The sequence below is a fragment of the Akebia trifoliata genome, chromosome 7 (assembly GCF_017979445.1).
Source record: "Akebia trifoliata isolate Shusen 1 chromosome 7, ASM1797944v1, whole genome shotgun sequence".
NCBI lineage: Eukaryota > Viridiplantae > Streptophyta > Magnoliopsida > Ranunculales > Lardizabalaceae > Akebia > Akebia trifoliata.
This window is the reverse complement of record NC_141381.1, coordinates 2,950,172-2,976,363: the sequence shown is the minus strand read 5'-3', so window position 1 is coordinate 2,976,363 and position 26,192 is coordinate 2,950,172. Positions and strand designations below refer to the sequence as shown.

General features: G+C 34.4%; 3 protein-coding genes across 4 annotated transcripts; 1 reads left to right on the top strand and 2 right to left on the bottom strand.

The window, feature by feature from the left end:
• The first annotated feature begins 1,225 nt into the window (after window positions 1-1,225).
• On the top strand, window positions 1,226-6,625 carry LOC147397982 (myb family transcription factor MOF1-like). The gene is made up of 6 exons (XM_086447078.1): window positions 1,226-1,835; window positions 1,917-1,993; window positions 2,113-2,152; window positions 2,590-2,740; window positions 2,892-3,126; window positions 6,271-6,625. Exons 1-6 carry the CDS (start codon window positions 1,709-1,711, stop codon window positions 6,568-6,570), a joined length of 930 nt encoding a protein of 309 aa, XP_086303204.1. The 5' UTR covers window positions 1,226-1,708; the 3' UTR covers window positions 6,571-6,625.
• Window positions 6,626-9,110: 2,485 nt separating this feature from the next.
• LOC147397981 (uncharacterized) lies at window positions 9,111-19,526 on the bottom strand. 2 transcript variants are annotated; one of them, XM_086447076.1, is made up of 7 exons: window positions 19,264-19,526; window positions 18,131-18,177; window positions 12,785-12,929; window positions 12,483-12,678; window positions 10,902-11,031; window positions 9,999-10,175; window positions 9,111-9,460 (listed from the first exon to the last, which is right to left on the bottom strand). In XM_086447076.1, exons 1-7 carry the CDS (start codon window positions 19,445-19,447, stop codon window positions 9,239-9,241), a joined length of 1,101 nt encoding a protein of 366 aa, XP_086303202.1. In that variant the 5' UTR covers window positions 19,448-19,526; the 3' UTR covers window positions 9,111-9,238. The 2 variants fall into 2 exon arrangements, with proteins under 2 accessions (XP_086303202.1, XP_086303203.1); XM_086447077.1 differs by having other exon boundaries at window positions 9,111-9,530; window positions 19,264-19,523.
• Window positions 19,527-22,217: 2,691 nt separating this feature from the next.
• On the bottom strand, window positions 22,218-24,486 carry LOC147397980 (glutathione S-transferase F11-like). The gene is made up of 3 exons (XM_086447075.1): window positions 24,260-24,486; window positions 23,312-23,360; window positions 22,218-22,781 (listed from the first exon to the last, which is right to left on the bottom strand). The coding sequence occupies exons 1-3, from the start codon at window positions 24,404-24,406 to the stop codon at window positions 22,336-22,338; spliced, it is 642 nt and encodes a 213-aa protein (XP_086303201.1). The 5' UTR covers window positions 24,407-24,486; the 3' UTR covers window positions 22,218-22,335.
• Window positions 24,487-26,192: the final 1,706 nt, after the last annotated feature.

Below are 26,192 nucleotides of genomic sequence, written 5' to 3'. Positions count from 1 at the left end.
AATGTATATTTTTTTTACAAACTTTGCAGGCTGAAAATCAAGGCCTTAAACATTATTTTTAGAGTAGTTTTTTCTCACAACCAAACACTCGTTTGACATATGGCGCAGATGATGTAAGCAACATAGCTGAAATTTCTCTCTCCTGCCTAAGGCTTAAAATGGGATGGATTTTTATCTAAAATTGAGTGCATTGAATCTAAATTTAGCGGATTTGATTCCATCAAGTATATCTTAATTAAAATATGGTTCGGATATGGATTGATATTCTTTGATCCGAGTCGAATACGGATCCATTCTCATATCCGAATAATATATTACTTTACAAGTTGTATTTTTACATTTTTCAAGTTATCTTCTATCAACTAACAATAGTTGAGTGTAGTGGTTAAGAGTTCTCTCCTAAATGGAAATGTCTTGGATTCAAATTATCATTTGATTACATTTTAGTAATTTTATTTGAAATAACATTGAATGACTTGACATTATTCGACCCAATCAATTAATTCAATCGATCGGATCTGAATATGGACTTGATGAAAGTAAAATGGTTCAGATATGATTTTAGTTATTAGGATTTGGATCCAGATATGCATTTGAATATGGATATGGACATACTCATATTCGACATGTTTTAAACCCTAATCTTGCTCACACATCCTCTGCCCACAAATTTGTAATTTTGGCAATCAAAACACTACAACCTTCCTGATTTAATTAAGAAACTCATGGTCAAAATAAAATTTCAAAAAAACAATGTTTTTCGAGTTTGATCCAAGGTGTTGAAAATGAATAGCTACTAAGCACTCAAATTTAAATTTAAATTTAAAATTCAACGGTGAAAAATAACTTTTTTTTTTAAGTTCATAGAATTACATCTTCTACAATACCGTAGAATTAGATTATGTTTTTGAATTCTACGCAAGGTGATGTAATTAGGAAATTTCATTTTTTCATTATGTACAGGAGATATATTTTCTATTTTATTATTTACGTCATCTGCGCCATACGTCAAGCGGATGTTGGACCGTCTTGTTTTTGGGTGGGCCCGTAGGCCCAATTGGCAGTCCTACCTACCACATGGAGAGTTGATAGCTTTTGGTTAGCCACTTCAGCCTCCACCTGTAAAGTAAAACCTATCTATTGGTGGGTGATAAATTGATACTTCTCTCCACCGCCAGTGTACAAAACTGCCTAATTTTAAAAAAGACTTTCATGGGCTTTTGTGACAAAACTGATCATCATCATAACATACGTTGTTGTTTTGTGAGGAGAGAGGTTTGAGGTCAAAGCTTATATGTAATGATTTCATGAAGATCAGAAGCTCGTGATGAGAATTTTTCTTTGCAGGACAGCAGAACAGAAGAAATACCCTCAAAGGAATTTACAGACCCCCCCCCCCCCCAAAGCTTCTTCTTTGCTTTTCTCGTGATCTATCTTTCTCTCTCTCAGGGAGAGCTTTTTTTTAGTCATACTTTTAAAGCAACTATACAGGAGAGATGAAAATTATTCTCTTTCTCTGGAAGAAAAATATTTATAATAAGAGTGAATAGATTAGAGAGAGAGAAAGAGAGAGTTTTGAGAAGAAACCCATTGATAAGGTAAAACTATAAGAAACCGAGAATCTGAAGAGCAAATCCATTGATTCTGTTTGGGTGTCTGAGGTTTGGTTGAAAACCCAAACCCATTTTTTTTTTTTTAAAGGATAAAAATGGGGAGTTGTGGTAGGAATGGATCAGTAAGGCAGTATATAAGGTCTAAGGTGCCTCGTTTAAGATGGACTCCTGATCTTCATCAATGTTTTGTTAATGCCATTGAAAGTCTTGGAGGTCAAGAAAGTAAGAGCTCTCTCTCTCTCTCTCTCTCTCTGATCTCTTTATTCTGAATATTTTTTCTAAATTTTATTTTATACTTTGTAGAGGCTACACCTAAGCTTGTTCTTCAACTTATGGATGTGAGAGGACTAACCATTTCACATGTCAAAAGCCATCTTCAGGTTGCTTATTTCTTCCTTTTTTTTTAATATTTTGTTTTGTTTAATTTATTATTTATTTTCATAGCTGATGATTTTTATTTGTTGGTTTGTTAATTTGGGTTCTCTTTGGTTCAAAACAGATGCATAGAAGCATGAAGAATGACCACCTTAGCAGACAAGGTAGGAGAAATAAAAGATTTTTTCTCTGCAATTATTGCTCCATTCTTTTGTTTATTATAAATAAATAAAGGATGGAGAACTCATCGTAGTTTGGTTTCCACTACTGGCAGTTCTTAAAACAAGTTTGTGAACTAAAATCTTTACTCAGAGTTTTCATTTTCCATTAGTTTAATTTATTTCTTCAATGAAAGTTTTTGAACTCATTAGCACTATTGGTTCCCTCTCTTTTCTTCATTTATTTCTTTCTAAAGTTCTGAACAAAAATAGATGAGAAATGAATGAGAGACCACCTCTCTTCATTTATTTCTTTCGATTTCACTATTCTCACATCAAACCTTCACAAATGGTTGTCTATTTTTTTAATTAAATCCTACTATGTTTATTTTTATTTTTATTTTTTTCTTCTTGACATGTTTTGTGTGTGAATGTGAAAGCAGGTTTGCACCCAACCCAACAAAGAAAACCATCTTTTGATTTTCATGGTGGGTGTATTGATGAGGAAAATGACGATATGGGTTTTTTCCATTCTACAAAACCCATAAAGGACTCCAACCCTCAATCCCTTTACAGTGCTCTCCCTTCAAAGAGGTTAGCTAAACTTTCCATCTATTTCAAAAGTGATATAATAAATAAACAAAGAGACAAGACTCTCTCTCTCCCTTTTTACACCCACACTTTATTTACTCATATTTCTCTACTTTTTCTTTTGTTTATTTGTTTATTTTTCTATACACATCAGAGCTCGAATAGAAACCAATTCTATCTCCAACAGCCTGCATTGCAGTGAAAGAATATGTGAGAAAGTCTCCTACCCGTACTGTTTTGATGATTATCTGCAAACCAATGCTGAGAAAAGAGGAATAAAGGGGGATTTCAGATGGCAGACAGAGTCTCCAAACCCTCCCTTCTCTCTGCCATATGATCTTTACAAGCTTAATACATTTGGATGCACAGAAGAATCTGAGTTCTTCAAGGTACATCTCTCTCCCTCTCTCTCTCTTTGGTTTCTAGGCATATTTTATTCTCTTTTCCTACTTTAGTAATTTTCTTGACCTTTTTGTAGGGTCAGTTCATGTTGTTGGTTTTTCATGTAAGAATGCTGCTGTTGGTTTTTATATAGGAATGCATGAAATGTCTCATCTTGAAATAAGAGAACTTCTGTTGACACACCATTTTTATGAATTAAATGCATATCACCCTCTTATCTTGCTTTATAGTTGAAGAGTGCTTGAGAAGATATCATGTACTGTTGGGTCTAGTGGATGTGCCTAGAACCCTATTATACACCATGGTATGGTATATGTAAAAGTTGGTGTGCTAATAGAAGTTCTCTGAAACAGATATTTTTGGATAATTTTTAAGTGTGAAATATCTCAACTTTAATAAAATGGATCATCCATATGATGTGGGGTCATCCTTTGAAGGACTCATCATTTGGAGTTTAGATGTTTGTGATCGATTCTTCTTCTATAACTTGGACAATTCAAAGTGGATGCAGTACCCGTACCTGACAATTTATTTTTATGGAGGGAAAATGCAGTGTGCATGATGTACCCTATCAGTGTCTAGCATTTGAATGGTCCTGATTGATGCACACATATTCCTTGATATGGAGTACAACTCATATACTAGTTCCTAGTTGTATCTTCGCATGTGGTCGCATATATTAGTAATCCTACGTGTAAATATATTTCTTAGTTTATTTATTTATTTCTTGTTTGGATGATTTTCCTTGATTTATATTAGATGATTTTATTTGAAAAATCCTAGATGTAAAAATACCTAGATCTTGTCTTTTTTATCTGTCTTCCAAACTATGGAATGGCTTCATCCATGGCTATTTAGATGGCCCTTTTATGGTTTTAGTGGTAAAGTTTTTAAAAAAGTGCGAATTTCTTATTAGAGTGAAATACTTTGTAATGGAAATTATGGTTGAATCTCATGTTCTTAAATTGGCAAAAATTCAGTTATTGTGATAGGATAGAAAAGGTTTCAAATTTTGATTTTGTTGTATATTTGGGTCATCTTGTAAATGGAAATATTTTGAGAATCGTCATTGAAAAACATAGGTACACACATTGACATTAAGACAAACTAAATCAAACATGAATAAACATGAATAATAATTCACTTGTTAATGGTAGAGAAAAACATTGGACACAAAACGATGAAGGGTAACAATGTTGAGACCAATACTGAGGGTAACAATGGCCGATCTGCACTACACCTCCTTTGATCTAGGAAAGTGGCAGAAGAATTCATGGAATCTTGGATTGCCAAGTAAAAGGGCTGGCGTGCACTAGTGAGATCATGGACCCACGGGACACGGGGTCGAAATCATATGAGGAGGCCAATTCTTGAATGGAAACTCCATCGATGCAACATGATAGGATGACCACCAATCGTCCATATTGCAGAGTTAAGAACCATCTCACAGTCCTCCCAAAGGTTGAATTTGAATAGAAATAAACCATTTTTCAAAAACATTACTTTCATTGAACCTTTGATCTTCCACGTTCTTTGAACCACCCTTCATACTGTGATAGAAGGGTCTCTTACCTAGAAGATAACCCACCAAAGACTGCTTCCATCTTCTCTTCCTTGTCCAAGATGGATCATGGGATTTGAATCTTACTCTTCTTGCTTAGGTCCAGGTATGCAGGAAGAATGTGATCTTCCTTGTCCCTTGATCGAAGTGATTCTTCCATGAAAGGCCAGGGTTTTCACCATCACCTGAGTAGAAGCTTCACCTTTGTTAGATCTTGTCAACTCTCTACTTGAGTTTTCCCTTGATTATTGGACAAAGTAAGAAAAAAGACCACCCCAAGTGGAAAAATCCATCAAGAGTTCACTGTCATGTGCGAACTCTTTCAACAATGTACGTTGGGAATCAACAATTCTTTATTGGTGGCCACATTCTTCAATGACAACTTTAACATTAACATTTTTTGGCCAAACTCACGATAATAGTTGATAACCATAAGGAGGGCTAATAGAGCATTAGAGTTCGGGGGTTTTGACTTAAGGACATGAATACACTCCCCCATGATCTTTTATGTGTATGTTAACACACCATATCATAATACTATAAGATTAGGATTATGATTAGATTAGAATTGATTTGGATACTTTTTTCATAGGATTGTAATCTTCTAATTAAACCCTTCTTAGGGTGATCGTAATTTTATCCAATTTTCAATGAAGTTAAATTTCTTGCAGAGAAGCAACAGCCAGAGTAATCCATTGTTTTAAATAGTTCATACATTATAAAGATGATATTTTGATGACATTATTTATAAGTTGCGCCTAGAGCACACGATGCATCCAAGGCTTCATGATGTAATTCTGCTGACTGTTCAAGGACAATCCTGTCATGATTACAAGAACCCAAACATGGCAAATGGGATACTTTCGCACCTTTGAATCCCATAAGTATTTGAAACAACCATTCGGTGAAAATCTACACACAAGAATCAGCATAATTGGTGATCTCTATCCTTTTGGGTTTGACCATTTAATCTTCTTGAAAGTGGGGTTGAATTTTTTTCCTATGGGGGAACTCATGAAAAAATTGCTTAATCCAAATGTTTGAAATCATCAATCAGGCTAATTCTTGAGAACAATGAGCCTAAAAGAATCTGCGGCCGGATTCTGCAGATCCCACCTAAGAGAACTCGCGAGTTAAAGATCGACGTGATTAAATGTCCATAACAATCTGATCTATTATATTCTTTTGGATGCTTGAAAAACCTTGTGACACATTATAAAATAATGGTCATTCATTGTCATCGAGCCCCTTATCCCATAATTTGGGGTTGGCTGAACCAATTTAGTTCCTCTATTTGATTTTGTTTAGAACTATGTTTTCTGTTATTGAAAGTATGTCAATATCTGCTTTCATGATCTCAATCCGCATTCTTTTGTATCTTCCACTCACTCTTGTAGAACCTTCAACTTGAAAATCACTTAATGGATTTGTTATTTTAAATAATACTCGGATTCTTAGATTATGCTTTATCTTTGTTGGCATTGTTACAAAAAACTAAGGTATGAACTTTTAATCATAATGTAACAACTATAAATTCTCACCTTACACATTTCTTTTTTTCTTTTCTCAGAGTGTTAAACTAGATGAACAACAGCTTTCATTTGCAAGGGAAAAAGGACTAGAAGATATGGAGAATGGATTTCAACAACCTCTATCGCGATCAATTGATGGACGACAAGTAGATGATGAAGACATGGGTGGTGGAACACTGTCATTGTCACTCTCATTGCATCCTTCCACTCAAAGAAGCAATGCTTCATCAACTAGTGATATTAGTGAGGCATTTTCGTCGAACTCTAGGTTTAATATTCAAGACTCCTCTGGTTGTTCTATTGAAGAACACAAAATAAATTTAGATCTCTCTCTCTAAGTAGTACCTAATGTTGGACACTGTAAATCTTTTTGTTTTAATGAAATTCATCTCTTTTTTATCATCATTCCAATTCAATTCTCATTCGAATTTTTTTCTTCTTTATTTTCATTATCGGAATAGGGGATGAGTGTTGCTGAGATAGTATCATGGACCAAGCCTCCCGTTACCTAGTGCCCGTGTGGCACTCAAGTTAATCTCCACGATCTAGCTCAAGTCAGCCTTACTCACATGGCCTAAGAGTCAAGTCTCCAACACTTGTGTAAAATGTGGAAGTTTTACTAAGCTTCCAAGATTTACACAAGTGTGAGAATTCCTTTGACAATGTGCGAGGGTGACTCCTAATTAAGACACATGGGAAAGGCTGACTTGAGCTAGATCGTGGGGATTAGGGATTAGGTTGAGTACTGCATGGGCGCTAGGTACGTCGGAGGATGACATTAAGTTTTGTTCTGTACCTAAAAGTTGGATCCATTTGTACATATATTGAGATAAAAACATGGATGACCTTTGGCCATATGCCTTAAAAATATGGTTGAAAGCTATAGTTGTGTTTGGCACCCCATTTGGGGGAATGTATTAGCTTTTTTATCAAACGAAATTTTCAGTCAAAAGCATGGTAGGTGGGTACTTAAAACTTTTGGATTTTTACAAAAGTTAAAAGCTGAAGTAGTCTGGGGAATTGGATATTTAAGAGTCGTGATAATCTGACTTACCAATGTGGCATACTCAATTGACACCCTTGGCGTGACATGTTTGGGAACCGTAGATCTGTACTCAGCATACATGATTCCCTTGGGATATATTTTTTTATGGGGAACTGCAGTTGTGCATCCCGAGGTGTACATATCTACGGTTCCAAACATGTCACGTAAGTGGTGTCAATTGAGTATGCCACGTGGATAAGTCAGATTATCATGAGTATTTAAAATCCAGTCTGGAGACATTTCCAATCAAAAGAGCTCTTAACCCGTCCATATCTAGGTCGAAAAGATAAGTAATATTAGCTTCCCCAGACTTGAATCAATTGGCTGACGTAGGGAGATAAGAAATACCATGTTTTTTCTTATGGGATAATAACTAGGGAGAAATTGTGTCATTCTACAGAAGTCATTTTTGTCCTCAATAGTCGAATTTCAATCAACACGTAACTCATGAAATTTTGGCAGTTTTAAAGAAGGAAAAAAGAGAAGTAGTTTGAGTGTCATTCTGGACATAAAGAAAGCTTATGATATGATAGAATTGAATCGGTCTTATCTTAGGTGAAATTTTGGCAGTTTTAAGGAAAAAGAGAAGTGGTTTGAGTGTCAATCTCGACATGGAAAAAGCTTATGATAGAATTGAGTGGGTCTTATCTTTAGATAAGACTTGCGAATTATCTGTTGATGACGAGAGTGGGTAAGTTTTCATAGCCAGAGATGCCTTTTAGTCAATGGGCTCATACCACAAGTTTCTTCAATCTATCCACAATATACCCACTGTATCCTCCTGAATTGTGTCATATTCCATAATACTGAAAAATGTGAGGACTTTTGCATGATACCACACAAACTTCAGCCTAACAAATATAGTCCTAGAAAGATTCGCAATCCTAAAAAGGGGTGCCTAAACACCACATATTGCTTGGCTTTGGGCCTCCTTGCCCTAGGTACAATAATTCAATCCTTAGTGCTTACACCTGAAAAGGTCGAGCCCCTCTTGAGTGCTAAGGGCTATTTGGAACCGATTGGGCATTTGCGAGTACTTAGCTGCTCCATGCAACCTTTTGCGAGTAATGGACCACAAAGAGAATTTGGACTATGTCAGCGGATACCATAACCAAGATCACCTATACGGATAGAAACATCATCATCAAATGATTGTCTAACAGAAAACCTTTTGGAAGGTTTCTGTTGGACGAGTTTGGACCAATAAAAAAGGGCTTAGCCCAACTATGGGCATTAAGGGAAGACTTCTTGGGTGAGGGACGGATCTTTAGCACTATTGAAAAGTAGAAGGATCCAAAATTGAAGATAAAAGGTAAAAGGAGAGAAAAAGAAGAAAACAGAGGAGAATGAAGGAAATGCAATAGCAGATTTTTGCTTGCTTTAAGCTTGAATCGCCTAGCGACCCAACCTAAAAATAGAAAAGTGTACCACAATAAATTGGAAATAGTGTCCCATGTTAATAAAATACAGTGAACTGTCCAGAAAGAAAATGGGTTCTTCTCATGAGGCTCTTTAGATTTCTCGGACTTCCCTCAACACAAGTAGTCCAAGGGAAATCCTCCAGAGATTGGACTATTTAATTAGATTCAAACAGTTTTAAAAGATTCGCAGAACTTTAGCTCATCTGTTGGTCAAGTAATGATGCAGTTAATGTCCTCACCCATTTTCAATGTGTCTGACACTTGTTAATCCAGAGTCATAAGCCATACATGTGCCAAGGCCATTTTGTGATATTTCAAATAGAGTAAATAAATAGATCTGAGACACCACTGCATTGGATCGTATCTGAAACAATGAGGTGCAACTACAAAACCAGCTACAATACTGAAGCAGTTGAAATGAAATATCTATTAATAAACATTTAACAAAGGACAGCGCGTTGAAGAATTAAATGTGGCAAAAGAAAAAAACGCTTTCTTGTGGCAGTGTTGAGATTGACACAATTAATCAACTATTACCACTTAAGTATCTCCTTTGTTCGCTCCAAAATTTACATACTTCAGATTTCCTTGGAAACACCAAGGAAGCAGCAACGAAGCATTGTTGTGTTCGGATTTCATTAAGAGAGAACAACCATCAAGCAAGAAACCATATTCAAATGTTTCCATTTGGAGTCTTGGTATCTGAAACCAATGCTTTGATGCAGAGCCGTGGCTTTGTACTGATGAGGTTATGTGGAAGAACTGAAACAGCAACCACTAATGATCCATTCGGTACTCTAGAAAGTGGTAGCAACTCAACAAGAATGGCAAGCTAGAGATACATTAAATATAGTCAGCACAAGCACTATGGGAGATGCAAAAAAAAAAAAAAGTATTTTAGAAATACCCCCCTGATAAATTGGTGATATTAAGTTTGCCTCCTTTTACCGTAAGTCGAGGTTGAGTTTTCTTTATGATTTAATGGTGAAAATTTTGATTTTTTTTTTCAAAATGCTATTCAAATACTTAAATTACTAAATCAAACTTCGGGAAAAAAATCAAAACTTCATAAGACATGTTGACTACGGTCAAGAAGGGGTAAACCTAATATCACCAATTTACCAGACATTAAATGTGGGGTTACAGGACCAAGGATTAAGAGTCTCGATTGGTGCTGTTAGATGCATACTGAGAAATCAAAGCATGTAATGTGAAAATCTAAAAGAAATGAGAAAAAGAAACAATTTCAAAGAAAATTAAAATAAAGATAAAATTGTACAAGTAATTCATGGATTTTCACCTGTGGAGATTTGAGGTCCACAACCGAATCTGCTACAGTGTTTTTAACTGCGCTAGCGACGATGCCAAAGCACTTGTTTCGGTCTAATAAAGCCAATAAATTAGAATCTTTGGTATTACTTTTGTCCATCTTCAACTCCGTCTCGTCCATCCCTCTTCTGTTATACCCAACAGCAAACTACAAAATCAAATAAAAATTTGTATAAAAAACTCTAGAGAATTACAATGAAATAATGTATGGCAACTCTGTCAGTCCCTCCTTCCAAGAAAACCTTAATTTGAATTTATACCTTGGATCTTAGTGACTAGAGTATGGAGTGGGAGTGGCAGCAGGAGCGGGTGCGGATAAGAGAACCCCAAGTTCAAAATATCTTAGGGTGTGAACTGTGGAGGGCTTTGAAATTGCTTACCCACTCACCACTTACTATATCTTAAGAATAAAAAGACCTTATTTTACAATTTAAAACTGATAATTTTTAAGAAACTAAATATATTTTAATCAACTAAAGTGTGATTTGAAAAAGACAATCATGACCCCACTAGGTTCCATAACTCAGTTATATTTTCACTGAAACCATGCCCATAGTGTGCTTGCATTTCATCTCAACATTGACTTGACTAGTATCACCTATGTCACTGTTCTTTTCACAACCTCCAAACGGTAGAAGTCCAAATTTTTTTTTATCAATATCATTATTAATTAGTACAAATATTTAATATATTTGAAAATTCTTCTGCTTTGAAAATTTTCAATGAATCCGATAAGTATAACAACATTATATTTTTTTCCCAATATTTCATTACAATAACTGCTTTTAAGAACCAATTGTCAAATAAAATGCCAAATTTGGATCATATGATGGCATATGCGCATAAAAATGGTTGAAAACAAAAGTGGTGGTACCTTAATAGGTCTCTCAAATGTATTCTGCTTATTATCCAAGAATTGTTGGACAAGCTTGGACACAACTGGGCGAAGATCATCCTCATTCAGTCTACAAGTTGCTTGGATAGGAAAAATGCGATGACACCAGCTGCATCAAAGAAATGTGTATCACTTGAAACAGAGTAGCAAATTTCTAAGGCTCTTGTCAAGGCAGGAAAAAAAAAACACAAAAAAGGATACTAGCCAATGCAACAACTGCAAATAATAGGGTAAAATTTTTATAATTCACCTTCTCAATGTTGAATTAAAAAACATGAATTTGATGTACCTCCGTGACACCAAAAATTTGATGGCCACGGCAGCCACTCTATCCACCAATGCCTTGTGGCCACTTTTGTATAGATTTTGAAGCATTATATTATGGCAAAGTGTATCTATAAAAAATAGGCCTTGAGCCATTTTCCAATTATAAGCTCATGATTCTCAATAGGGTTTTGTTAGTGGCTTCAGCTTGACCATTACCCTTCAGGTAGAACGGTACTAATTACCAAGACATTTTTGTCAAGTTAATAGGTCACATAATGAAAGAGAGCTGCTATTGGAACCCCAACTTTTCCTTGTTAGACCCAAATTAAAAAAACAAATCAATGGTTGAGAATAAGTAAAAGTTGGGTCCCAATAGAAACTCTCTTATTTTTGTTTAGATTTCTATTTGCTAGATTTAGGATTTTTACGAGCCTAATCATATTTATAAACTGCTGAAATTGTTTGAATGTGTTATAATACTTTGTAATGTTGAGGTAATAACTAGAATCGAACATTACAATCGATTGGTGTGTTTTAATATTTAATTAGGGTGTGATTAATAATTTAAGAAATAGAGTTGTAATAAGTAAAAAAGTTGGGGTGCCAATAGCAGCTCTTAAAAAGGGTATGGACTTGATGGACCATGTAAAAGTGGCAAAAGAAATGCTGAATGTTACAACATCTAGAAAAATAATGATTAGTCATTGACAAAGTTTATATAGTCCTCACACAAGTAAATTGGAAAACTGAGTGCCTGACAACTCTGACATGGCTACTACTTGTGTGCAGATAATTGAGAAAAAACAATGTATCTGAATGGTATATGAACTTTAAAAAAAGACATAATAGGAGATGTGACACTCGTGCAGTATGTGTCAACGTCTTTATTTATTGAAACTGGAAAAATAAAAGAGAGATTCTATTGTCAGACCAACTTTTGCTAACGCCACCCCAATTCATATATAAATCACCAAAGAATTAGTACACATCTTGGGGTGGCGTTATAAAAAGTTGGTGTGGAAATAGAAGCTCTCATATAAAAAACTTTTTTTTTTTCTAGTATGAGTGGAGAGCAATATTTGAACAAAAATTCAAACTACTAAATATTGTAGGTTTGAAAAGAAAACACACAAACATACAATATTTGAACAAAAAAATCAAACTACTAAATATTGTAGGTTTGAAAAGAACACAAACAAACATGCAATATTTGAACCAAAAAATCAAACTACTAAATATTGTAGGTTTGAAATGAACCGCCCCCCCCCCCCCCCCAATAAGCAAGAAACTTACATTAGTGGCTTGAGACTTCTAGAATCCAGAGAATGAAATATGTTTGACACAATATCAACAGTGTCGGGAAAGTTGTTTCTTGGGAAGGTAAATAGAAGCAAGCCACTCCTTGTCAACTTCACCAATGAAAGAAGCCCTTTTTCCACATTTGCATCCATCTTTGCAGCAGATGAACTATCTTCTTTGGAAGTGTCACCTGCTTTCAAAGCTAATGAGATCGCGTTTGTTTACATGTGACTACATCTAACAACTTTAGTTCTAAGCACAATGAAAACTAACCACTGCGTTTAACAAACTATTACCACATTCGATGGTCTCCGTGCTTTTTGCACCATTGACACATTCTTTGCCTATTTCCTCAGAGCATATTTTCCTTCTCTTTACGGCTGCATTTACATCCAAGGTCTCCAAATTTTCGGGAATGTGCCCACTCAAGGAACCAACATACTGCAACAGTTACAAAAGATTTACAATATCAAATCCCAAAGAGAACTTGAAATAACATAACGTAGTTAGAATAGTCCGGAAAACATCTTCAATAAGGAAAATAACATAAAAATGTGAGATTTGCTCCAAATCCAAATAAAATGTCTTAAATATAGATAAATTTGTAGAATTGCAACCTTTGAGGCAAGGAATTTATTTTCTTTTGAATGAGTTGGTTGAAACATGGTTGGAAATTTCATTTCGTCTTGGAATGTCACCGTCAAAGATGCCTAGGTCATAGGGGTTCATGGAATGAGACATTGGAACTTTATTTTAATGACTAGGAAGTGGTCGAGACAAAGAAGGATAGACCATCCAAGAGTGGTCGAGAAAGGCAGGCTAGGAGAATTATTTTAAATGATAATAATATCACCCCCTCTAGGAGGTTGCTGTTTTTAAGTTGGAACTTGCATTGGTTTTACTAGCAGAGTCTGACTAGCCTTACTACCTTAGTAAGATTTCAAATCCGTTGACCTCACCTTGTGATATCCAAAACCGTGATCCGACGCCACAGCGTTGTAGAGGACAAAATTCTATGAAGTTTCAAAAAAAATAAAATTTTCAACGTTGAATTTTAATTTTAAATTTGGGAGTTTTGTGGAAGTTTAGTAGATGTCCATTTTCAAAACCTTGGATCAAGCCCACAATTTTTTTTTAATCCGAGTTTTTCTACAAAATTTGGAGGGCTGTGGTGTTGGATTGCCAATGTGGTAATCCATTTGAGAAAACAACCATTAGTAAGACTTACAATTTTACTAAGTTAGTAAGGAAAGTGTTTTTTTTACAAGTGAAAGTATTACTAAAAGGAGGACAAGAAGTCCTCAGAAAGATACAACTAAAACTGAAAACACTTACTCAAAACAAACAGAATCCCACCTATAAACAAAATCCTCAAAGAACAAACCCCTAAAAATCTTAAACTGCTTGCACCAAAAAAATAACAAGGCAAGAATGCTCAAAATCAACTCATGTAATGTCGACTCCTTTCCTTTCTTTCCAAAGGTCCCAGCAAATGGCAAAAGGAATAATCTTACGCAAAATCCTTTCCCTTCCAGAGCAGTTAGTGAACAACCAACAATTTAACAAGGACGACATTGAAAGGGGTTGGCACCAAGCAAGGTTAAACAACGATAAGAAATGAGACCATACTAAAGAGGCTGAATTACAATGGATGAGAATATGATCTACCAACTCCCCACTCGCCTTACAAAAGCAACAAAAGTCGACAAGGTATTGATCCCTTGATCTTAGAAAATCAATAGTGGGGAGTCTATTCAGGGTAGCCAACCACATGAAAAAAGAAAACTTTAGAATGAACCAACGAGAGCCAAACCGTAGAAACTGGAAACTGGGGCGCAAGGTTGTCAGTCAAAAGGGAATAAAAAGAGCTAACAAAGAACATACCGTCACGGTTGCCTTTCCAAATCTTGCAATCTTCCCAACCTGGAGACAGCACAGCAAATGACAACAGATGGAGAAGAGATGCTATCGTAGGAATCTTAGTCAGTCAATCTTCTTCTAAACCCCAAATCCCAAGAGAATTTTGTGTCAGTAAAAATCAAGACGGCAGAAACTAGCTTTCCTTTCCTTGTAGATAGCAAATACAACCCGTGAAAGAGTTCATGAAGAGAGATCTCACTGTACCAACAATCCTCACAAAAACGAACCCGATCTCCTTTTCCATCTTTAAAACTGAAATGCCTCCTGAACTTAGAAACGATATTACAAATGCCTCTCCAAACAAAGCACCCAAAGGGCAATCCAACTGGTATACTAGCCTACCCTGACGAATCCACCCCATACTTAGCCGCAATAAGTTTTTTCCAAAGCCATCTTCCAAGCAACAACCTATTAACTTGTATGATGCTTCTCATACCCAGCCCCCCCTCCCCACAGTTTCTTAAGACAACAAACTAACTTCCAATTAACAACATGAATCTTCTGATAACGCACCCGATCATTCAACATATTTTTTTACCAAAATTTCAAACTAGGCTTCCACTTTCCGAGGCATTGCAAACAAGGCCAAGAAGTGAATCGAAATACTCGACAACATACTTTTAATTAAAGGCAATTTTCCTTCTTTCAAAAGTTATTTCGCTTTCCAGGAACCCCATCTCTTTCTCACTCTCTCAAGCACAGGCTCCCACAAACTAGACAATCTGTATTGAGCACCAAGAGGAAAATCCAAATATATGGATGGAAAGGGATCCACCTAACAGCCCAAAATTTCTTCCCAAGCATAAATATCAGAACCTCTCCCAAGGCAAAGATTATGCTCTTACTCAAGTTAATAGGAAGACCCGAAACCGCTTCGACGCACAACAGAAGACCCTTCAGAAAACAAACTTCACTCATTTGCGCCTTGAGAAACAATAAGGTATCGTTTGCAAAACACAGATGAGAAAAAACTGGACCCTCTTCCACCACCCCAAACCCTCTCAGGGACCCACCTCAGTTGCTCTAGAAATCATCTTTCCCATAGCTTCAACCATGAAATTAAAAAGAAAGGGGGGCATAGGGTCGCCTTGCCTAAGCCCATGGGAACTTTTGAAAAAACCTGCAGGAGAACCATTTACTATGACTAAAAAAGAGGCTGAAGAAGTGCACTTGCTAATCCAAGAAATCCATTTGTCTAAGCATGTACCTCAAAAACTCCCAGTTGACGTGATCATAAGCTTTCTCGATATCTATTTTGCACACCAGACCTCGCCTACCATTTCTAATTCTAGAGTCGTGCACTCATTTGCTATCAAAACCCCATCAAGAATCTGTCTCCACTTAATAAAAGCCCCTTGTTCTTGGCCAATGACCATGGGAATCGTAACTTTCAACCTTGAAGCAAGAATTTTCGAGATGATTTTGTAAATCATACAAACTAAGCTTATGGGTCTAAAATTTGTAGCTCATCGGCTCCCTCCTTAGGAATTAGTGAAATGAAAATAGTGTTGGAATTGTTATCCAGAAAATCATTCTCGTAAAAATCCCTGATTGCTAACACATCTTTCTTAACAATCGGCCTCGTAGCTTTGTCTCTGCTCAAACTCCCCAAAGCCAAAGCCACCTTCTCTTTTCCAATTAGTCACTCATCTTGACAGAAATGGAATTGAAAGCTAAATTGTTCAAAAAGGGTCGTTCCTCAAAAATTACAGGAAAATCCCTCAAATCCGATCAAACGACCCTTTAGTAGAAAAGCCCCTACATCCCTCATAAATCACAGGAAAATCCCTCAAATCTATAAATCTAAATTGGTCCCATCGATTGGAATGGGCCTTCCATGGCCCACATCTGGGTTTTCTGGGATAAAACTTGTGGTTTAGACATGTCCACGTGATCTAGAATAGGCATCGGGCCTTCAAAACAATCCAAGTGAGTCAACCTATGAAATAAATAGTCTGGTCACATGCCCACACCAAAGATGGATGGAACCCACAAAAAATTCATAAAATAACTAAATTGAGATGGGGCTTGTTTATCCTTTAGATCAATTAATAAAGGCCATCAAATCAAGGGAATACTTGAAAGGTCATCCCCACCATAGGTCAACAAATATAAAAGCAAAGGCCATTAAAAGAAGCCCCTGGATTATTCCTTCACACGATCCTTTAGAGAAAATCAAGTTCACAAACCTTTCTTTAGAGATAACATCCTCCATAGAATATCAAGCTCACAATTCATTCTCTAGAGAAAAAACATCCTTCATAGAAGATCAACACAAAGCCTCCAAAGAAGATCAAGTTTTTAGTAGATGTATGGGCCTTTTAGTACATGTAGTGGCCCATTTTATACCATTTACAAGTATAAATTTCTAAAGCCATTTCCCCAAAAGAGTTATGTCACTTACATTGATATTGATCGTCAATCAAAGATTTTCAAAATCTATACAAGTTCAAAGAAGGATGATAATAATAATACATCATAAATAAAATGCGTCAAGTAGACACGTAGAATTTTACCCATTTATTTAAATTTTCCCATAATTGTAAGATGTGAAAAACTCATATCCATTCATGAAAGAACTTTCTCGTGAAGAACATAACCCATTCATTGGGCCAAACATTAGCTTCAAACTTAAAGAAAGTCATAGAAGGGAAATTGAAGTGGGTGGAAATGACTACAATACCATACCCAAGGAAATTTAGAATTAATTCAAGAAAATCTACTTAAGACTTGTAGCAATTACCAAAAACACCCCTTACACATATTCCCTAATTTCATTTTTGTATGGACTAATTTATTTTATATTAAGTTGATATGAATTAATGTACGGATCTAAATTAGCACGGTCATGTTATCCAAAGGAACATGCGTATTTCAATACTGGCTATCGTTGATGTTAATACCACAGTTGCAACCAAGGCATAAAAATTTAATGTTCTAATGCATTTCTACAATTTTAGTATAATAATATGTCCTTTGCAAGCACTATCGCAAAATTCGGTAAATTTTTCCGAAAATTCCAAAAAAATTCTCTGAATACGGGGCCAATAATTAGTGAAACAAGGAATTAATCGGCAAGTTGCTGATTAATTGCCCCCGCCCTTCAACCTCAAGATTATATCTTCTTCCTTAATAACACGACAGGGTTTTTAGGGAGGTTGAAGTTGATGCATTTTTGGGGAGAAACCCAAAACCATCATTTGTATAATCCCCGAAAATTTTTTCCAAAAATTTCCCAAATCCCCTTGCCGAATAATTGTAGAATGTTGAACTCTATGAAGGAAGTAGAGATTAGGGTTGCAACTCGGGTAGGTTGGTGCGGGTTGATTCCCCGCACCCAACCAACAATGGACAAACACCAACCCATGCCTGCGCCCAACCTGACCTCGGGCATGAATTGCTCAATGCAAGTTAGGTTGGTCGGGTTGATTGGGTTGGTTCATTCGTCATTAATATTAGATAATTTAGTAATGATAATGGCTTATATAAAGATAAGTGGTATGTAAAAAAATATAAAATTATAATTATTTGTCTAAAAAATATATTTCAAAGTTCACATACATGAAATTATAAGCAAATGTAAATAATATGGTTACTATGATTGCAAGGACAAACACAACTAAGTTCCAAGCAATATCAAATAGAATTGATTTTTTCTTATCTTAATTTGATAAGAAATATCATGATTAGTACTAAAGAAATATAAATATCATGATAAATACCTTCGAAAGGATGGAAATAGCTTCTTTTGTGGCGCTTTTCTCCCTTTCTAACAAGAACAAAAAGTTTGTCAAATGTCACCCCCAACTAGAATACGAAAGGAAACACAAGTTTCTATTAGAAGGAGATAAGAAACCCTTTCCACGTGCAATTGCTTTACTGAAGATCAAAAGCACAAAACTTTAACCAACAACACATACTACATTCAGTTAGACTCAATTTTTTCCAAAAAGGTTTTGCTTGATTAAAGATCCTTCAGACTGATTCCTTTTTTTTTCCTCCCTAAACTAATAAACTCAATAATGATCTTCTTTTCTCTATCTTTTTTTCACATTTCTATGAGCACAATTTGAGCATTTGAGGTGAATTTCTAGGTGTTTGGTACATAATTTCCTTATGTTTTCAATGTTTCATGAATTACACAAAACAAAAGTGATTCAAATATAGCTGCTCAAACAATTGACACCTTCCGCTCGTGCAACATCAAATGTTTGAATTCAATTTCTCGTCAATTATAACATTCACTAAGCATGGTTTTAAAAATCATCAGAGATCAAGATGATTCTCAGTCTCATTCATGAATGAGATTATCAATTTGAATTGGCCTTCACATTGATTCATCAGATATCCGATATTACTCGTTTGATATTTTGAAAAATAACAGGGTTTTTTTTTTTGTTGTACTTTTTGATAAAATAGTTAAGTTTTAATGATTTTCAATCATTATTATTTAAACAGAAATTAAATAAAAATATGATCTTGTCATGGGCATCTTCCAATCCACCTTATTTTTATATTTTTTTTATAGATATAATTATTTGAATATAAAAATATATTAATAAATAATATAAAAACCATTTAACATGGTTTATATCGTCTTGACGAGACAGAATTCTGAGTTTTAGATTTTTTTTTTTTTTTAAGTGATTGTTTTTAAATCTTAGCCAAAGTGGAGTCGATTCGAGCGACATTTTTTTTCCAGAACTAATCAATATAGAGAGTAGTGTGGCAATAAGACCCCTCCAGAGCTCCACCCATTGAAAGGGTTTGAAGCGACACTCCAGAAAACGAACACCTACGCTAATAAATACAAAATTGACAGAAATTTCAAAGAAGAAGAAGAAGAGAATCTCACTGATGGTGCAGGTGATGAGGAATCCTGAATGAGAGTGTTGGAGAAGAGAAGAAGGAGCGTTGTAATCGAAGCGAGGGATACTAATTACTGCTGAATGTTGCTCCCATGGTGTCATCGTCTTACTCTCTTCTTCTTCAGCCTTACCAAACCCTAACCCTAATTCTTCTTGTTCTTCCTCCGCCATTGTCTCTCTCTCTCTCTCTCTCAGAGAGGGAGTTTAGGTTTACCGCCAAAACCCTAGTAAGTGTGGCAGAGGGCTGGCAACGGATCCGAATTTTTATAGAGCTATTATTGGCACCCCAACTTTTACTTATTGCACTCCAACTAAAAATAAAGAAAGTATGGGGCCGGAATGGTGTCCAAAGAAACTCTATCGTTTACTTTTTCTATGTTCCTTCTCTTTTGCTTTAGGAGTTTGGGAGGGCGTAAAATGGGTCGGGTTCGGTCCGGATATATATTTGTAATATTCATATCAAGATTTTTAATTCGGATCCTACTAACTCAAATCATATTCGATTTCTTTTACTTTTATTAAATTAATATCTTGATCCGATCCGACCGAATTAATTGATTCGGGTCTGTCAGGTCGAATAACTTCAAATCATTACAAAGTAATTTATTAAAAATATGATTGAATTCAAGGCCTCTCTCCTTTTGAAAAAAGCTTTAACCACTACACCTAATACTCATTTGTTAATGATTGATAGATTAAAAAATATAAAAATATAACATACAACATACAAATATAATATATTATTTGGATATAGGCGGATATAATGATGGGTCTGTATTTGACTCGTATCCGACTCGGGTCAAGAACATTAAACCATATATTTTTATTCGGATATGCTTGAAGAAACTAAATCCGCTAAAATCGAATTCAAATCACTCGGATTTCAGATTAAATCCTACCCAATTTAGGTTTAATGTGTTGTAATGTCGAGATTATAATTTGAGCCAAGCCTTTGTAATGTTTGAAGAGTGGATTTTTAATCTTTAATTGGGGTGTGGTATATAATTTAAAAGTTGAGGTGTACTAAGAAAAGTTAGGGTGTCAATAGTCATTTTAATTTTTTTTATTATTATATGATCCGAATCCTATAAATAAATTTTAGAATCAAATCCGATCCAACTAAATGTTCACACTTAGTCCAAAATCAATTTGATCCAATTAAATACAATTACGATAATGATTGCGAAGACTCATTTATTATAAGTATGTACCCAAAAGTCTTATGGTTGAGAATTTAGACTCTTTAAGGCACTTTCTATATGATATCACTCTAAAAATCCACCATTTGAAGATTTTTTTTTAAATACGTAAACTACCCTTCAACAACGGCGTTTAAAGAAATTGTACAGTTTCAAATGTAGCCCTTCTACGTTTTAGTGAATAGTTGAGATACCCCTAAGTTTTAGGATTGATGACATGTCCCTTGACCTTGGTCTCTTCTATTGAATAACAAAAAAAAATTATCTAAGTGATGATGACGACGGGATGTGAGTCATCATCACTCAAGTTATTTTTGTTGTGTAGGTAGACCAATTGAAGATCCTAAGACATTTTGACCTTTTTAAATCTATCTTGAATTTATTAAAATATTTAACAATAATTTTAAATATTTATAATATACTTATAAAACTCGATACAAATGCTTATCGAATCAAATCAACTAAAAAACTTTTAAGTTGACAAAAGAGCCAAATAAAATCATATTAATTTTACAAATATTATCTTAAATTATAAATATAAAAAAATTAATTCTCCGCAGTTATTATGTACAACCAAATAACTCAATCAAGTTTTGTACCCTACCAATGCTTTTTTGAGTTGACTCGACAAGTTGGTCCCCTCGAGTATGTGGCCAAGTAATTTTGAAATCCAATAGAGCTGATAAAAAAAAATTCTATGCATTGTTATCACCTTGATTGGATGTCTCAGTGACTCAGTCCCAAACTCGATGGAACCAATTTCCCTTGTCATCTTGAAAATGCACTCAAGTCAAGTTAGAAACTTGGCCGAGTTATTTGGTTATATGCATGGTTTTTAAACTCGTTATCGCATCTCATCTTGTTTAGCTTCGATACCTAGTCGTCTCAGACAAGTTTTCCGATACGTTTGAGACGTCTCGTGAGATAACTCGAAAAATTGTACATAAGATATAAAACTCAGTAAAAAAAAATGACTTTGTGAGTTCAGCTCTAATACCGAGTTAACTCGGGTACCAACACCTCAAAAATTAATTGGATGATCATCATCATCAACATTGACATCATCTAAGAGAATGGGATGGCAATTTTGAAAAGATAAAACAAGAACTATTTACTCATTTAAATGATTTTTCATTAATCTAGAAGAGAAGTCTATAGTCCAGGGTCACCTCTCAATCAAACACCTTTTCCTTAGTTTTTTAAAGTTGTTGTTTAAAAGGATAGTTATGGTATATTTTTTAAATAAAGACTTTCAAAAATCCTGTTTAGACTAATATTTAAAAAAGTGTATCCTAAAGAGTCCATATCTGTTACGAAGGGACTTTTCGATGCATATTTCTAAAAATTATGCCTTTTGCACCATTGTCCAAATACAATTTACATGTACGATTTTGGTGTCGATAAGGTATTATGCGAAATCAAATTCAAATTGTCAGCCCCGAATAATAGAGATAACTCGCACTATGTGAAAATTGAATTTTTTGACAAGAAAATTTGATGGGCCAAAGCCTAAAAATTTTAGAAAGTGAAATTTGACGGCTTATGACCGTTGAAATTTTTTTACGATCCCCAATTTGACGGCTTAGAGCCATCAAATTTCTCCTATCCTCCATTGATTTAACGGCTTTGTTCCATAAAAAATAAAAATAAAAATTGACACCTTGGTCTGTCAAATTTTATGAAATTCGACTGCCTTGGGCTGTCAAATATAAGTTTTTTTCACGTTGTGTCATAGCTGATAATGAGCCAATCATTTTTTCATTTTTATTATTCTCAAATCGAAAAACGTTAAGATGATATATAGTAGTTACTAGGACACACCAAGCTTAGAAAATATAGGTAAGGCCTAAATCCTAGACATTAATTCATAAGCTTCAATACTTTCTTCCAAGCTGGTCGATTCGAGATATCTTCCCACCATGAATTCACATTCTTCCTTTCTTTGATAAGATGACTCTTTTTGGCTTCATTCATTAGGTATCTAGTGCCCGGGAGATGGCTTAGATCTGCGAGGGTGAATGAATCTCCGGCAAGGTAATTGCTTTGGGATAATCGTTGCTCGTAAATGTCAAGAACCTTCTCAAGCTTTTGCTCACAACTTTGGGCCAAGGCCATGTCCCCTTGTTCCCCCATTCGAGGCAAGATGACGAGTTGAAATACAAGTGTGTGCAATAAGCTGTTGTAGTTGTTCGATTCAACTTCGAGCCATTGATCTACCAAGGCTCGCTCCTCCAAAGTGTTCCCCAATAGATTTGGACCTCGATCAGCGTACTTAGCTGCATAGTACCTTATGATTGCCCTTGACTCTGTATGGCAAAAAACACGCAAACAATGATGTATTGTCAATTGTGATACATGTCGTTAATCAAAGTCCACAAACGCGCATAAAATGATTATATTTAACTGTTGTATGTATGCAGGGTGCTTAATACGTGCAGCCCTACCAAAACAACAACAACGAAAAAGATCCACAAAAAAAAAAATTTAAAGTATAAAAAAATATTACTAATTTCACTTCTATTTTGAACGGTGCTTGTATTCCATTCCAAAGATTTATGGCGGTGAAGGATGAGCAGAGTATGATATATTAATAATTTTGAAGATTTAGATCTAACTTTAAATCTATTTTGACGATTTGTTTAGACGAAATATTAGAACTTGTGACTTTGAATATATAATGAAATGGAGGAACATTATTCGTTTAGCTTACCCGGATCTTTGGGATAAAATTATAAGCACGTTTTATGAGTTAAGGGACACAAGGTGTGGACTATCCACCCTCATGAATTACTATTAAAACTTAAATACATGAATGTAAATATGTTCATGATCTAACCGTAGAGCCTGAAATCTCCATCCTCTACTACAGGAATTTGCCCAAACGGCTGCAAAACAAAACGAAAAATAATCTCAGGTGTCAATTTAGAAAAATAAAATTGCATAAATATGAACTCAAATTAGAAAAATAAATTAGCGAAATATGATTTGCATTAAACATAAGTAAATAATAAACTAGCAAAAAAAATAATAATAATAAATAAATATAGTCTCATAACTTGGTTGAGTTTTTAATCCAACGAGGTCAAATTTATGAATTAACTCGATAATTTTTCTGAGTTGATTAGGTGAGTTCGTAAAATCAAATTGTAAACAACTGCTGAAGTTGTTTCCATGTGTTATAATGCTTCGTAGTTTTTAATCTTGAAGTAATAACTTGAACTAATTTTTTGTAATGTTTGAATGGTGTGTTTTAATCTTTAATTATGGTGTGATAAATGGTTTAAGATTTTGGAGTGTTATAAGTAAAAGTTGGGATGCCAATATCAATTCTCTTAAAATAAAATTAGGGTGTGATAAATAATTTAGGAATTTTTCCTAAACTCCCAAAACATGTTCACTCGTAATTTATCAACGAATTCGCCAAAGCATGTTTTGGGCACGAAAGGGAGATATCGCCATGGTTTTAAAATTCAGTTTCACATCTCGTCTCGTCCAGACCCAATATCAAGTCGTCTCAGACGAGTTTTCTGATACATTCGAAACGTCTCATTCAAAAAAATGAAAAAATTGAACGTGAATCCTAAATCTCGATCAAAAAAGTGATTTTGTGAGTTGGTCTTGTTCAATTCCAATATCGAGTTAACTCGGGCAATACATTTCGATTTGAACGAGTTTTAAAATCATGGATATCGTCCAATAATTTAATAAATTAGGATGTAATAAGTAACAGTTGGGGTGCCCTCTTTAAAATAATATACTCTATTAAAAGAATTTGTAAACGCACCTGTTTTGCTAGAAACTCTGGTTTTTTGTGCTCCCCCGTGTCAAGATCCACGTGTATAACTTCGAACTCCACACCTTTTTCAATAAGACAAGCCATCACTCTTTGAGGACACGCAGCCTTCACATTACCGTAAACTTTTACAACCATTTTCAAATCAAATAATTATAAATAAATAAATAAAATGTAAGATCGAAGGAACTTAGTTGTGGAGGTTGTGTAGGGTGAGGGTCACCATTAGCTTTTATAATCTTTTATAACCAATAATGGTGATCGAGCCTTTTTGACCTTTTGGCCCCATGTGGGGGTTGTCACGTGCAGTGGTTATTGTAAACTGGTTGCTACCACGTGGGAATCTTCAAACAGCTCACGAACCAATTCATGCCACCTGCATATGTACTCGACCACAAGTTAAGTTGGATATTTTTTTTAAAGGTCAACAGGATTAAGGTAGACCCAAACCAGTTACAACCTCAGAAAAGAAACATCACAAGCATCGATAATTTTAAAATTGATTCAACAAAAAGTCATCTGATCTCATAAGTAGATTGGTAGAAAGTTTGGATTCAAGTAATTATTTGTCGAGATTTCAATTCGATTAATTCTTGTAAATTCATGAAATTTTCGTAAAGAAGTCAAAAATAATTTAATTTTAATATGCAAATGATGTCATTGAATTTCCTATTAAAACCTATAATCTTCAACCTTTTAAATAAAATCTCCAATAATGTTAATTAAAGTAAAGAGTATCTTTTATTAAAAAGTAACATAAGTTATTTTAATTAGTCTAAAATTTATTCTTAATTCTAAGAGACTCAACAAATCTTTTTCTATTTATAATATTTTATATTATTTTACTATTAAAGTATATTTTATATTTTCTCTTCTATTTGACCAAAATTAAAATTTTCTTACTATTTTTTTCAAAATAAATTGAAATTTTGACTTTTCATGATATTTTTTTAATTTTTAACCAAGATCAAAACTTTGATTTTCTTTCCATTGTTCTTTATAAGTTCAACTTCCTCATCTTTTAAATTAATACAATAAAAAATAATATTACTAGAAATTACAAATTCTAAAATATTAGAGGAAAATTCAAATTAGATATTGTAGAAAAAAATTAAGGTAAACATTTATTTTTATAATAATAAAAAATCTCAATCTTTTATCGTTGCAAATTATAAAAGTCCACTGTTTTATAATCGTTTAAAGCTATTACAATTTTTAAAGAGAGCTAACATTGGCACCCGAACTTTTATTTATTATATTCCAATTAAAAAATAAAGAAAATAAGTGAATGATTGAGAATAAGTAAAAGTTGGGCTGCCAATAAAAGCTCTCTCGATTTTTTGGATTTAGGATTTTATATAAGCATAATTATAATTGCAAATAACTGCTGAAATTATTTGAACGAGTGTTATGATGTTTTGTAATGTTAAAATAATAATTACAGTCAAACTATTGTAATTTTTTAATAGTGTGTTTTAATCTTTATTTGGGGTGTGATAAATATTTAAAAAAATTAGAGTGATTTGGGGTGCCAATAGCATCTCTATTTTTAAAATACAAAAATAAAAAATAAAAAAAATTGAAAACTAATTTTAATTTATATTAATCTTTTATTGAATAGCAACCCTAAACCACTCGCTATGTATACCGAGTGGTAAGGGTGCAACTTGGTTCGGTTTGAGGTCAAATTGGAACTGAACCAATATATGTCGATTCCACTAAATAAGAACCAGAGCCGAAACAAATTCCATTGGAGCCAAACCAACCCAAACCGAACTAAAGTCGGTTTGGTTCAATTATATTTTTCGGATTGTCAATATTCCATAAATTGTAAGTAATATTTTTTAATGAAAAAAAAAACATAAAATTTCATACAATAATCACTAATCTTTCTATAAAAAATCACTAATATATGTCCTAACTC

Bases quoted from the DNA above. Each gene is read 5' to 3' on its own strand.
- LOC147397980 (XM_086447075.1), bottom strand. From the start codon at position 24,406: ATGGTTGTAAAAGTTTACGGTAATGTGAAGGCTGCGTGTCCTCAAAGA. The intron at 23,361-24,259 runs GTGCGTTTACAA...TTTGTTTTGCAG, and splicing joins CAGAGTTTCTAGCAAAACAG to CCGTTTGGGCAAATTCCTGT. The intron at 22,782-23,311 runs GTTAGATCATGA...TTTGCCATACAG, and splicing joins TGGAGATTTCAGGCTCTACG to AGTCAAGGGCAATCATAAGG.
- LOC147397981 (XM_086447076.1), bottom strand. From the start codon at position 19,447: ATGGCGGAGGAAGAACAAGAAGAATTAGGGTTAGGGTTTGGTAAGGCT. The intron at 12,930-18,130 runs GTATTTATCATG...TAACTGTTGCAG, and splicing joins CTATTTCCATCCTTTCGAAG to TATGTTGGTTCCTTGAGTGG. The intron at 12,679-12,784 runs GTAATAGTTTGT...CTTTGAAAGCAG, and splicing joins CACGGAGACCATCGAATGTG to GTGACACTTCCAAAGAAGAT.
- LOC147397982 (XM_086447078.1), top strand. From the start codon at position 1,709: ATGGGGAGTTGTGGTAGGAATGGATCAGTAAGGCAGTATATAAGGTCT. The intron at 1,994-2,112 runs GTTGCTTATTTC...GGTTCAAAACAG, and splicing joins ATGTCAAAAGCCATCTTCAG to ATGCATAGAAGCATGAAGAA. The intron at 2,741-2,891 runs GTTAGCTAAACT...TATACACATCAG, and splicing joins AGTGCTCTCCCTTCAAAGAG to AGCTCGAATAGAAACCAATT.